Source organism: Myxocyprinus asiaticus, chromosome 20, assembly GCF_019703515.2.
Source record: "Myxocyprinus asiaticus isolate MX2 ecotype Aquarium Trade chromosome 20, UBuf_Myxa_2, whole genome shotgun sequence".
NCBI lineage: Eukaryota > Metazoa > Chordata > Actinopteri > Cypriniformes > Catostomidae > Myxocyprinus > Myxocyprinus asiaticus.
In genome coordinates, this window is record NC_059363.1 from 24,734,068 (window position 1) to 24,748,853 (window position 14,786).

General features: G+C 38.4%; 1 protein-coding gene across 2 annotated transcripts in view; it reads right to left on the minus strand.

Annotated features, from left to right (window-relative positions):
• Window positions 1-1,587: 1,587 nt before the first annotated feature.
• Window positions 1,588-14,786, minus strand: part of LOC127410880 (bromo adjacent homology domain-containing 1 protein-like) — a 59,866-nt gene continuing 46,667 nt past the window's right edge. For both annotated transcript variants that reach the window (XM_051646103.1, XM_051646104.1), the window contains exons 3-7: window positions 9,155-9,522; window positions 6,613-6,772; window positions 6,383-6,462; window positions 5,873-5,964; window positions 1,588-3,667 (exon numbers count right to left, since the gene is read on the minus strand). In XM_051646103.1, the coding sequence (XP_051502063.1) occupies window positions 3,484-3,667; window positions 5,873-5,964; window positions 6,383-6,462; window positions 6,613-6,772; window positions 9,155-9,522 (884 nt within the window). In that variant the 3' untranslated portion in view covers window positions 1,588-3,483. The remainder of the gene's footprint in view (window positions 3,668-5,872; window positions 5,965-6,382; window positions 6,463-6,612; window positions 6,773-9,154; window positions 9,523-14,786) is intronic.

Consider the following 14,786-nt stretch of genomic DNA (forward strand, 5'->3'; position numbering starts at 1 on the left):
AAGTATAGACCACAACAGCAAGCAGTGTCTAAATTCTTTCATAAGATTTATTTCTTACTGTCAGGCAGATGAGGGTCATGGTAGGTTCAGCATGACACCCTGTGGTAACTCTACTTCAGTGCAGCTTTTGTTCTGTAAATTGTTATTCAACCAAAGTGAGGCACTTAAGCATATAGCAAGAATAGGGACTGGATATAAACCATAGTGACTTTGGATTGTTTTATACATTTGGTTTTGACAGCACAATGATTCTCAATTATAAATCATAACTGGGCTTTACTCCCACAGGTTTTTGTCTTAACTATTTATCTAATACCGTAAGTAATGAAGTCTTTCAACACACAATCTGTAATTAAAAACCCCATTGATTTAAGGTGGTTTAGTGCAATAAACAGAGCCTCTAGGAAAAATACACACATATCTAAAGAAAACATCATTCATTATGTATTAAAATAGATTTTTTTTCTGAAGCTTTTGGTATGCCTAAGGAACACTTGAGAAGGCATGTTAACATCTCACAATCAGTCAGCACTAAATCTGTGTGATCTCTGTAATTAAGTGCTTTCTGGTTCATTCAAATACACCTCAATACAAATAGCATTACTAAGACACATGAAAAACAAACAAGACAAGAGTTGATGCTCATATATTATTTATTCCTTTTAAATATTTTTCTCTTATAATATACATTTCTATATTAAATAATACAAATGCGCTGTGCTAGATCTATAATTTCAAAGAATGCCCAGCACTTCCATGCTGCACTGAAATATATATATTTGTATAGATGCGCTCGCCCACATACACACATACAGCCACACATCAAAGGAGCAAAGAATTTGGAATTCATGGTCAGTTTTGTATACAGAGGAATGAACTTAATACCCCCCCCCCCCAACCCAACATTTTGGTACACATTGATATATTTCTTATCCAGAGCATTCAGCTAGAGAAGCATAAGTTTCAAAAATACTTAATTTTCAACACAGCAACCATTAAAGAATCTACTCAACCACACTGCCAACAAAGCTGCTTAAATGTTCCGAAAAACCGCTCTGGCATTACCACGTCTAAATAGACATATCTGACACTAGGAGATAACATTTACCTTGATAACTGGAGAGAGAGAAAAAAAAAAGAGAGAAGAAGAACAGAACAGAAGATATTAATACAAGATTATTGAACTTTTGTTTTTGTATATTTTGGTCAACACGACTAAAGCTGGGCATGATATGCAAGGAGGGAATTAAACTATTAAAAAGAGAAATCGTTTCTTAACTTCATCACAATGATATAATCAATTCTGATTGATTAACATTCACTCAAAGTCTCAATAACTTGAAAGGAATGAATTCTAGAATACACCCACAAAGCGTATTTTAACATAAAAAAACATTGTTAACTTAGGATAAACATTTCTTCATATACACCAATCAGCCACAACATTAAATCCACCTGCCTAATATTGTGTACGTCCCCCTCATGCTGCCAAAACAACGCCAACCCTTTTCTCACCACAGTTGTACAGAGCGGTTATCTGAGTTACCGTAGACTTTGTCAGTTCTAACCAGTCTGGCCATTCTCTGTTGACCTCTGAACTGCCACTCACTGGATGTTTTTTGTTTTTGGCACCATTCTGAGTAAATTCTAGAGACAGTTGTGTGTGAAAATCCCAGGAGATCAGCAGTTACAGAAATACTCATACCATGGTGCCAGATGGGCTAGTTTGAGTATTTCTGTAACAGCTGATCACCTGGGATTTTCAAGCACAACAGTCTCTAGAATTTACTCAGAATGGTGCCAAAAACAAAGCAAAAGAACATCCAGTGAGTGTCAGTTCTGCGGATGGAAATGCCTTGATGATAAGAGAGGTCAACAGAGAATGGCCAGACTGGTCCGAACTGACAAAGTCTACAGTAACTCAGATAACCTCTCTGTACAATTGTGGTGAGAAGAACAGCATCTCAGAATGCTATTCTGAGATGTGGGCTGGCACTGTTTTGGCGGCACGAGGGGGACCTACACAATATTAGGCAGGTGATTTTAATGTTGTGGCCGATCGGTGTATATAAAAAAACCAAACCGTTTTGGTTTGTCCATAAGAGATTAACCTTTATGTAGACATTGTGAGTACAAAATCACCTCCAAGCTGAAGATCTTTAACTTTTGTCTTTTGTGAAGTCAGCTTGAAATGACTTAAGGTTTTTAAAACAAACTCCAAAACATTTGAGCATAGTGCCATCAGACAATCTTATCTTTGCTTTTTAGCACAGATAACAATGTGGTGCAAAAAAACAAGGCTTGAGAAAACAAAACAACCTTTAACACCATATTTCTTCACATAGCAGACTGTTAACTATTAAAGGCACAAACAGACCATATAAAACAGCTTTCTCAAATCTTAATTAGTAATCTTGTAATAAAACTACCATGTAGGATGAGAAGCAAAGAGCACACATTGAAAGCAGGCCTGTGCACATGAGATAAAGTTTGTCCATTCACATTTGGAACTCCCAGTTACCGAGCACCTCCTGCACTAAGATTAGTTCTCTCAATTCTCTTTGTACGCATACAACAAATACACAGTATTTTCCTGCATTGGAGATCAGTAGCAGGTGACATTTTGAGCAGAGTCAAACTGCTGACTCAGTGAATGATAAGTTAGTGCAAACTAATGAAGATGCTATAAGGTGGAGGCTCAGGATGTTAAGGAGTGGTGTGATAACCTTTGGTTTGCTGGGAAGGTAGAAAATAAGGATACAACTCGGTGTAGCATATAAGGCAAGTCATGACAGGTAACAGGAGAACAAAAGCTCATTAGAGAACTGTCATAGCAGTACCACTTATATTAGATTATCAGATGTAATCTGGAATATTTGGTCTGCCACAGTACATCTGTGAATCTCCACACCCTGTTACGACAATTTCATGAATGACTGATTGGCCAGTGCATCGTGGATCTGATTCAAGAAAGAAAAACTCTCAGTGCCTCAGGAGCTTGTGTTCAATTTATCTAAAAAATAAATATTTTCAACTTTACAGCTACAGATAATTAGGCTTTATAAGGGTGCTTTTACTACCAAAGACAGAATATTAGAACTAATTGCCATAACTCAAGGTAATTCTTAATGTACCTGCATTCATCTTTTTGATTATTTATACACTCGTACAACAAATATAAAAAATAACTGCAAAAATAAATACTCAAATTCATGGAGTGAAAAATCACATTTTGGCAATTGGTACCTTACAACTCAAGGCAGTTGTGCTCATAATGCTATTATACAGAGTCACAAGGGAGTGCTACACAGAGAGCATTAATCCTAAAGGGCAAACGGAAAGCAACAACAATTATCCAACTCCTTAAAAGTCTTGTGGCCTCTCCTGTGGCATCCAATTGATAGGGCTTTGATTGTGTCATGACATTTTGGATTAGGGTTTCAGTGTATGGCTCCATCAAGTCATCCTTTTCTCCTGTCAGACCTACTGCAGGTTTTTCAGCAGACGGCCATAACGGAAGTCGTAAACATGGCGACAAATGAACACCAGTTCTGGGTCTATGTCACTGGGCACGCAACGATGAGCTGGAATTACATAGTTAGAGGGAGGGATCATGGGTCTACGTCTGGGAAAGCCCTCCTCACGACACTTCATCAAGGCACAAAATCTGAAACATAAGGAGCATATCTTTATATGAAATACCCAAATGATATAAGGGGATATTTTTTAAAAGAAAATGAAAGTTGTCATTTTTTACTCTCCCTCCTGTCTTTCCAAGACTTCTGAAGACACAGGCTTGATGTTTAGATACGAGACTAGGGGTGCCAAAATGTGGGCGGAGGTGTGGATGATTCCAAGGTCCTGGACAGACATGGGGCCCAGCAGAATGCCTGACTACTTTACTGCATGATTTTGTGATAAATGGCAACTTCGCACAGGTAGGCAAATATGAAGACTGCTCTTACTTCATAATCTATCGTGTGGAAACCCCATTAAAACGTTCAGTGGTTTATCCCAAAAGTGCTTTTTAAGCGCTAAATGTGCTTCCCATTTGTCCAGTGCACATCCTTGCGCTGGACGCGTCATGAATTATGACTGGATGGTGCTTACAGTAAACAGCGCAAGGCAGACCAAAAACAATTCTGAATTTTCTACTTTGAAACACTAAGGAGAATGTCAAACATCTCATAAGGCCAGAGAGCCCAGACATTATAAACAGCGCTGACAAGGAAAAGACTCGAAAACATAATGTGTGCCATCAAGAACCAATGACGTTTAATGTTACTGATTTCCAAGCTGTGCCTCTGGCACTATATTTGATTTAAAGGGAGTAATCCATTTGACTCCAGTGCTTAAATCAGCGATATGATAGGTGTGGGTGAGAAACAGATCAATATTTAAGTCCTTTTTTCACTATAAATCTCCACTTTCACATTCTTCTTCTTTTGTTTATGGCGATTCACATTCTTCATGCACATTGCCACCTACTGGGCAGGGAGGAGATTTTATGGTAAAAAAAGTACTTTAACCCTTCCGCACGTACAATCAATCCGGTATGATTACACTAGGCTGGGCTCAAACACGTATGATCAAACCGGTGTGATCTGCATTTGTGCTGCCGTTTACAAGCAAAAGAGGGACTGAAGCTGTTATTATAATGAACCAGCTGCTCAAATAGTCTTTTTAACATCACAATATCTTTATTTTTATATGTTACAAACTTTCAAACAATCACTAAATAAAAGTGTAAAGCCGTTACCATCGGAGCACACTGTTTTGATGCAGCGCTGCGGCCATGTTTTCTGACATCAAACAAAGAATATACAAATTAGTCAGTCCACTCAAGCCTTCTCCCATTCCATCCGTCACAACCACTTCCGGGGCTGGGAGAGTGGAAGTGCTAGGTTTTTAGAACCTTCTATGCTCCTCCTTTTGTATGCTACTATGACGATACAAACTCAGAATCCCATCTTGCATTGCAACGAAAATATGGCGGCACGCATAGCAGACAAGCACATTCGTGATCACATTTTATCTATCATAATCAATCATTATAAACATCTAAAAACCACATTATATGTTTGATAATATATAATCTGACCTTCAGTACACCCACTGTGATATAATCTCTCCTCCAGTGCATCTGCTGTGAAGTGTAAGGTAAGATTTATTTTAATTACAGCGCGCATTAAAGAACTCATGCTGGGAGATCTGTCAGTACAGGAAAAACTCATATGCAAAAAGGTTCATATTGATTTGTCTCTCACCCACATCTATCATATCACTTCTGTAAACATGATTTAACCACTGGAGTCTAATGGATTACTTTTATACTGCCTTTATGTCCTTTTCGGAGCTTCAAAGTTTTGATCACCATTCACTTGCATTGTATGGACCTACAGAGCTGAGATATTCTTCTAAAAATCTTTGGTTGTATTCAACAGAAGAAAGAAAGTCATACACATCTAAGATGGCATGAGGGTGAGTAAATGATGAGAGAATGTTTTATTTTTGGGTGAACTATCCCTTAAAGAGCTGCACAAGGTGATTATCAGTGAATAATGACTTAAAGTGCAGCCTATTTATCACACTAAGCTATCATATGGCTTCAGTGGAATTGGAATACAGTGCACGGGTCATATGGACTATTTTTACGGTACTTTTATTGTGCTTTCGTTGACCTTTTTAAAAACTGACAAGGCATCGTCACTATACACAGCTGTATGGAGAAGATCTATGTGAAGATTCTTAAAAAAAATTTTTGCATTCAAAAATAACAACATACAGGTTTAGAATGACATGAGGGTGAGTAAATAATGACAGAATTGTAATTTTAGGGGTGAACTGTTCTGTTTTAATTCTTACGACTTACCTACAGTACTGTGCTAATGTCAACACATAGCACTTATCCTCGATACATGCCACACTGTTCTCGTCCTGATGCCGAGATGCGAAAATCTCATTCTGAAAAATTCACACTGCATCAATACTTTATATTCAACTAAAGGGATTCCATGCTCTAAATGTAAGAAATAAATATTGCAACAAATACAATGGAAAATGAAAAATGTAATGTTTACAAATTTATATTAAACCAAAAAATGGACGTTGGAGACTATTAAAAATGTACATTTATATATTCCCTTCAAGAATTACAGTTTGTAAACAGTGGTGGCCATATGGGTGGAAGATTTCAAAACATGTTTGAGAGTGCTGTGACTCAAAATTTGTTTGTCCAGTGTCCCTATTTCTTTGGTTTACAGAGCACAGGAAACTTGAGCTGCCTATTTCCTCTATAAAACTCATAATCAAATAAAGTCAAATGTTGACATTGCTATTCCCTGGAGAACATTGCTATGCCATGGACAATTTGTAGACTCACCTCACAGTGCATGTTGGGGTTGCGACCCCCCTGAGTGTGTTCTGGGCGGTAGTACCAAAACAAGCTCATCATCAGCTCCCCTAAAAATAGGCAGAGTGGGGATCAATGCACCACAGACATTTGTGACTCTTTAATATTGTTAAGTATTATGACTTCTCTTTAAATGAGTGCAGCTGTTTTAATATGATTTCACTGATAACTCACAGTGTTATGTAAAATAGTTGGGATACCTGACTCAGGGTCTTCCCAGAAGGCAGAGACTTTGGCCACATAAGGCAAGGACTTCTTCCTGGGACCTGAGCGCAGCAGTACTGTGTCTCTGACCCTGATCACCTCTCCGTCCCTCTGCACTCCTTCATAGCACCTACGTAGGGATGTTGAGTCCTCACTCTTGAACAAAATTATAAATATAGTGAATGAGAAATGGCTGTATTGTATTCCAATTTATACATTTATCCTATAAACAAATGTATTTAACCATCCTGTAATGTTCAGGTCATTTCTGACCCATTTAAGAGTTCAAAACAGTCTTAATCTATCTTCATCTATATTTGGTCAAAATGCCTTTGGATTCTCCACAACCATGAATACATGAATAAGTAACAAGAATTGTAAAACATTTCATGATACAAAAATAGGTAGCACTTTATTTTACAGTACGGTTCTACATTTACTTATTGTATGATTACAACAACTACAGTAATTACTAGGTACTAACCCTAACCCTAAACCTAACCTAACCTTAACTCATATTAAGTTCATGTAGTTACCTAATATTAATCAGTACTTTCTTGAGTAAGTACACTGTAAGTATACTGAAAGTACACGTACTGTAAAATAAAGTGCAACCCGAAAATATTTATATACTAACATTAAACAGGGAAATTCACACATATATACACTGGCGGCCAAAAGTTTGGAATAACATACAGATTCTGCTGTTTCGGAAGGAAATTGGTACTTTAATTCACCAAAGTGGTATTCAACTGATCAATGTATAGTCAGGACATTACTGATGTAAAAAACAACACCATCACTATTTGAAAAAAGTCATTTTTGATCAAATCTAGACAGGCCCCATTTCCAGCAGCCATCACTCCAACACCTTATCCTTGAGTAATCATGCTAAATTGCTAATTTGGTACTAGAAAATCACTTGCCATTATATCAAACACAGCTGAAAGATATTTGGTTTGTTAAATGAAGCTTAACATTGACTTTGTGTTTGTTTTTGAGTTGCCACAGTATGAAATAGACTGGCATGTCTTAAGGTAAATATTAGGTCAAAAATGGCAAAAAAGAAAACAGCTTTCTCTAGAAATTCATCAGTCAATCATTGTTTTGAGGAATGAAGGCTTTACAATGCTTGAAAATGCCAAAAAACTGAAGACTTCATACAAAGGTGTACACTACAGTCTTCAAAGACAACGGACAACTGGCTCTAACAAGGACAGAAAGAGATGTGGAAGACCAGATGTACAACTAAACAAGAGGATAAGTACATCAGAGTCTCTAGTTTGAGAAATAGACGCCTCACATGTCCTCAGCTGACAGCTTCATTGAACTCTACCCGCTCAACACCAGTTTCATGTACAACAGTAAAGAGAAGACTCAGGGGTGCAGGCCATATGGGAAGAATTACAAAGAAAAAGCCACTTTTGAAACAGAAAAACAAAAAGAAAAGGTTAGAGTGGGCAAAGAAACGCAGACATTGGACAACAGATAATTGGAAAAGTGTTATGGATCTTAAACCCATTGAGCTTTTGTGCGATCAGCTAGACTGTAAGGTATGTGAGAAGTGCCCGACAAGACAGCCACATCTATGGCAACTGATACAGGAAGCGTGAGGTGAAATGTCACCTGAGTATCTGGACAAACTGACAGCTAGAATGCCAAGAATCTGCAAAGCTGTCATTGCTGCACGTGGAGGATTTTCTGATGAGAACTCTTTGAAATAGTTTAAGAAGTTCTGAACATTTTTTTCAAATTGTAATAGTAATTTTTCATGTTATTAATCTCCTGACTATACATTGTGATTAGTTGAATGCCACTTTGTTGAATAAAAGTACCAATTTATTTCCATAAGAGCAAAATCTGTACATTATTCCAAACGTTTGGCCGCCAGTGTGTGTAAAAAATAAAATAATAATTACCATGAGTACACTACAGTACATTAGTCTTTCACCATGAATGACTTGTTTGTTTTAAGTTCTGTATTTGAACAAGGGTAGGAACTAGGTACCAGTGTGTTTAACTAAACTGATCTTTTGCAAAAAAGTGATAAGTGTAAAAATGTTTTATGCACTCTCATTAGATACAGATGTTTCAGTTCTGAAAAATACTAAAATGCAAAAGATATTAAAAGGAAAAAGCAACATGTTGCAAATGTTTTTAAACCATAACCGTTCATTGTCACAGGTGTGCCCACTGGTTGTTTAAAAGACATTAAGAAAATATTTGTTTAAAGCACCTCAATGGAATTAAGATAATAATGTATTTTCCAGTGATTGTGATACAACAATGTTATTGCTGACATTTGGAGTCAACCAGCTTTTCTAGGGAAACTGCCAGGGGGCACCATTTTACATTTTTGCCAGGGAGAGGAAATAAACACAATATCTTTCAATGAACTGCTGCTTCAAGCAGAAGAAATTTCAGTGATTTGCTTCAGGGGACCCAACACCACATTTTTGAATTTTAAATATTCAAATACTTCAGGCTTAGCCAGTCTATAATGATACCATTCCAGGATGGAGCAACTCAAGTACATACCACAATGAATATCTCCTTTTCTGTTGCCACACCAACAGGCAGCCAGCCGTTTGTTGCCCGGCGACGGTTGATCTTAGACTGCTTGGCAGTGGTGCTGCCGTGGCCTGCTCCCAGCTGGCCATCCTTAATGTGGGGGCAAATAGCAGAGTCCCGCACCCCTGAACAAGAGCCACTGGGCGGCTTGGCCCTCTGAGGGCACTCCCGACCCACTCTAATCTGCACCTGTGGCCGATCAGGAAGCGATGACTGTAGGTGAGGCACTGACTGGGTGGGTGGAGACACATTAGAGATGGGGCAGATGGACAGAGGCAAGGCAGGAGGCATGCTGATGGACGAGCTGTGGTCATCCAGCGGGTAAGAATAGTCCTCTATAGAGGGGTGGAGAAAGCATGATTGATTGAAATGATTGGTTTCTAAATTGCTACTGTCACAACATTTATAATCATAAAAAAACATGTAATACACCATATTGCATGAAATACAACACTGCAGACTAATGCAGTCATAAATGAGTCAGCATGCCAGCTGCTGTGTGGTCAGAGGCAAAGCTAAGAGCCTGTAACCACAATTAGATACAACCTTGAGGGTATTGAATTTGGTGACAGGAACTGCACGTCAATTGAGAAAGGTAAAAATTGGCAAAACGTATCTAGACATAAATGATTCTGCTAAATTGTCTATCCCTTGGTATATCCTGAGCACAAAAAAAAAAAAAAAAGACTCCAAGCTATAAAATGAGTCTACTTGGCAAACTCTGTCCCAAACGAGCACTTGCAGTGTAAACAGCTTAGTTGATTATAATTGGAGGAATTTATTAACAATGTCAAGCAATGTTGCAACAGGCATTAATTTGTGTGGTAATAGGTGTGAATTTACAGATTATTTTACAATGTCTTTAAACATGGCTCATCCAATCATATTTTTAATATATTACAGTTTAGTATATTTTTAGTTGTTGCGAAAATGCGAAGCTGTTTTTGCACTAATGCCAGAGTTATTATTTATTTGTTATGAGTAAACATATTTTATGGTTTACTTCCATCAAGTTTCAAATAAATAGAAAATAATCAAATGAGATAAAGAAGCTTTAATATGTCTAATTTAATTCACTGGATGGACCAAAAACAGGCACATTACTAGCAACAAGGTTATGCAAAAATAATTTTTTTTGGGTTGAATATACAGCAAGAATTAAGAATATTGTGATGCACTGTATACAATTACTGTGACATAAAAGTTAAATGCTATACATAAAAAGAACAGTATGATAAAAAAAAAATGGTAGTACTCACACTGCGATACAAATATTTTGGTATTACTCATACCGCTATACAAATATTTCTAGTCAAACTAGTTGAGTTTAGGGGCCTTGGTAGCTCAGCGAGTAAAGACGCTGACTACCACCTATGGAGTTGCAAGTTCAAATCCAGGGTGTGCTGAGTGACTCCAGCCAGGTGTCCTAAGCAACCAAATTGGCCCGGTTGCTAGGGAGGGTAGAGTCACATGGGGTAACCTCCTCGTGGTCGCTATAATGTGGGTCTCACTCTCGGTGGGAGGCGTGGTAAGTAATGTGTGGATTGCGGAGAGTAGCATGAGCCTCCACATGCTGTGAGTCTCCGCGGTGTCGTGCACAGCGAGCCACATGATAAGATGCATGGATTGACGGTCTCAGAAGCAGAGGCAACTGAGACTTGTCCTCTGCCACCCGGATTGAGGTGAGTAACTACGCCACCACGAGGACCTACTAAGTAGTGGGAATTGGGCATTCCAAATTGGGGAAAAAGGGGATAAATAAAATAAATTAATTAATATATATATATATATATATATATAAAATTTAAACTAGTTGAGTTTAGTGCATCTGTGAGTTCTGTGGAATGTGTACCTAATATGAAGTGTTTTTGAAAGAAAGTTTTTTTTTATTATTATATTATATTAATTAATTGATTGTCAAGTATTTGACATTAATTGATAACATGCTGTGTTAAAAAAAAAAAAAAAAAGCTGTGTGGTTATAATAAACTATGCTTGCATGAAGGAAAAGTGTCGAGGTGAAGGTATTGCTCCTGAATAAAAAAAAAAGTTAATCTCTGACAATGCCATGTGTATTTTGTTGATTCATGTCTTTTATTTTGAAATGTTTAGTTTCTGTTTCCCTTGTCATGTGATTCCTGTTTTCCCTCCATGTTCATGTGTCATGTTTTCATTGGTTTATTGTTTAATTATCTTGTTATCAGTTCTGTTTGTTCATTGGTTTATGTTCCCCCATGTCCATGTTTTTAAGCCTCATGTTTTTCATTGTGTCTTTGTCAAGTATTGAATGAATGTGATTGTAGATGTTTAAGTCAAGCCACGTTTATGAGCCTGGACCCTCCGAGCCCTGGACTTTGCCTTGGCCTGTCGGTCCCTTGACACTGCCTCAGCTCTGCGTTCCCTCAGCTCCACTGCGGTCCTTCAGCATGTCGGCTTTGCCGGGGTCCCTCGTCCCTCTGGCTCCTCCTTGGTCTGTCGGTCACCTGGCTCCGTTTTGGCTCTCCAATCCTCTGGCTGCGCATCGTCCCTCCGATCTGTCAGCTCCACCGGGGACCTCCATCCCTACGGCTCCACCTTGGTCCTCAGTCCCACCGGCTCCACCTCAGTCTTCCGATCCCCCAGCTCCGCCTTGCTCCTCCGAGCCTCCAGCACCGCCTTGGTCCTCCGTGCCATCGGCTCCACCCTGGCCCTTCGAGTCTTCGGCTACTCTCTGGGCACCAAGTTCCATGGCTCCATCCCCCACGGACTCTGCCCTGGTGCCATGCCCCTCGCCCTTTCTCACCACACCACGCCCAATGCCTCAAGACCCCCCCATCCCCCCCCCCACCCCCCGGCTCCCTACAGAACTTTGGAACTTTGTAATGTTTTTTGTGATTGTTCTTGTGTTGGGGCGTCGGGAGTCGCCCCTTAGTGGGGGGATATGTCATGTGTATTTTGTTGATTCATGTCTTTTATTTTGAAATGTTTAGTTTCTGTTTCCCTTGTCATGTGATTCCTGTTTCCCTCCGTGTTCATGTGTCATGTTTTCATTGGTTTATTGTTTAATTATATTTGGGTTCTCTACACTTCGTCATCGTCATTGCCAGCACTACCAACTATGTAACAGATATATGATTTTGGTCATAACATTCACCATATGTAACTGATTACTTTAACTGATTTTAATGTATATTTTATAATAATAACGTTATTAATGTTATTTTAACTCAATTTTCATCCAATTACTGTGATCCAAGGAAATGAATGGCTTGTTTGGACATTTAAAAAAACACAGATCAGCAAATTTCAAGGTGGATGAGCCAATCTTAGGAAACTTTTGTAATTGCCTGCATGGTTCCCATAGTGATGGGGAGGCAGTCAGTTTGAAGAAAATTTTAGGTAAACAGTGGATGCCTGCAAACATGTTACATTTGTTTAGGTAAGTTAAGAGAAGTGTGTTAATCTCATTCTTAGTTTTTACTACATAGAAGTATTTGGGAACTGTGCAAGAAATATAAAATGTATAGACAGTTTGGCAGGTTTTAAGATGGAAAATCTAGCCTCTGAATGCCAATCTTAGTTTTATAGTTCAAACATTGACCTTTAAAACTAAGAACTTTCTGTTATAACATAAATTATGCGATTCAAATAATTAAACAATATTTTTCTATCCTCCTCTTGCGGTAAAGTTCTTGCACAATACCTAACATTCAGTACAGATTGTATTTGAAATGACATTGAAAGTCCCAGACTGTGGCTTGTGAGCTTCATATCCAATCATTTAATGTGGTCTCGCATTCTGTATATCTACGGTCAAAGCAGCACAAGGTTGGAGTTCAGGGGAAGCATTTATTCACTCAGATGACAAGTCATAGAATTTCAATTAAGTATGTCCTATTTAGGCTATTTATTGTATTAGCGGCCACTTCACTACAGTGAGGGAAGAGCAATGTTTCTTTAATAGATGATTAACCAGATGTTAGTTTTAACCTACAGCAGAGCAGACCCCTTCAGGGACCTCTTGTGTAAAATATCAGATGTGAAGGACTGGTCTATCAAAGCACCCACACACATATCTCAACTCCAATGTAGGGAATCAATCAACCTACTGATCTCCTGAGGTTTCACATCAATGAATGGCAAATGCACACATTCTTTTATGCAATCTGGAACTCTGTCAGTGCAATAGAGGTTACAGACTTAATTACACACCAATTTTGACCAGATCAAAAAGCCCTCAGACTAAGCCCAAGTGACACGTGGGTTTGCACTGCAATCACATTCTGCCGACGCAAATAAAATCTATCAACACTTAAGATAACCCTGTTCACTTGGCCTAAACTGGGCAGGCATGTATGGAAAAATGCTGTAAATGCACATTCACTCAAACATAAAGCGTTGCGTCAATGTAGGAAATCTTTACTCTATACAGAGTGCTTTAAATCTATTTGAAATCCACTAATACTCAGCATTTACTGTGACCACCTTGTGCACTCAGTATTAAACAGTGGATTGTGTGTGTGAGAGTACACAATTTCTCTAGTGTATTTCAACAGATGCCTTACACTTCTAAAAATTACACTTTTAGTACACCTACATATCAATGAAAATATACCGGTTTAAAAATAATAAAAAAATTCTTCTGCCACCATTGTCACTATAAACTCATGCTGTACCTAAAAGGAAACCCACCGAGTGTCAGATTACCATCTGATTAGTGGTTAAAAATCAACACAGGAGCATGTCTGTAGAGTTCCATGCCTGTGCCGTGGTTCACATGTGGCTGCGAGACCACAGCTGTCACCTCACAATGAACAGACAGTTCAAGTCTCCTGCCAACAAAAATAACCAGCACCCGCCCCACCTGTGGCAATTACTCACATTCAAACCAGCAGATAACAGACTGCAGGGAACATGTAGCCACAATGACGTGGCTGCGGAAGGGAATTTCATATAATTTCTCTCATATTCAAGCCATTATTTTTTTTCCCGCAAGTCCTTGATACGTCCTCAATGGGGGGTTTCGCATCTCTTAATGTGACTGTGTTTGTTGTTTACACCTTTAAAACCGTCAGTCTACCTGAGCTCATTCACAATGACTTCTACCACTGAGAGACTGGGTAACAGCTTAGGATATGGGAAAAGTGTAGAATGAGGGATGTGGATCAGTTCATCCATCTGTGGTACATTCAGAAATTCAGAGAATCCTAATTTTACAGATCCATTTTTTATAAGACCGAAAAGTAAGATCTAGGTACTTTTAGAGCTTCTCCAAAATCATATAAAAACTATTAAATTACTAAGAACATTAAGTTGAAGTCAGCATGAAATGCTGAAACAACCTATTTTACTTCCCTAACGTGACATAATTCATATTAACAAAAGTGTAATGGGCTGGGACTTGATTTTATCCATCAGGAATTGAATTGGATCATAAACGAATGGGCATTCCATCCCAGAATGGAGCCAGACCTGAAGGCAAGTTGACTAAGAAATGGAGGTTGAAGGTAAGGTTCACACTCCAAAGCCTCTCGAAATACGTCAATGGTAACATTTATTTTTTAAATCTAATGTTATTTGTTATTTTTTCTGAAACCTTTATTAAATTAACATTAACTGG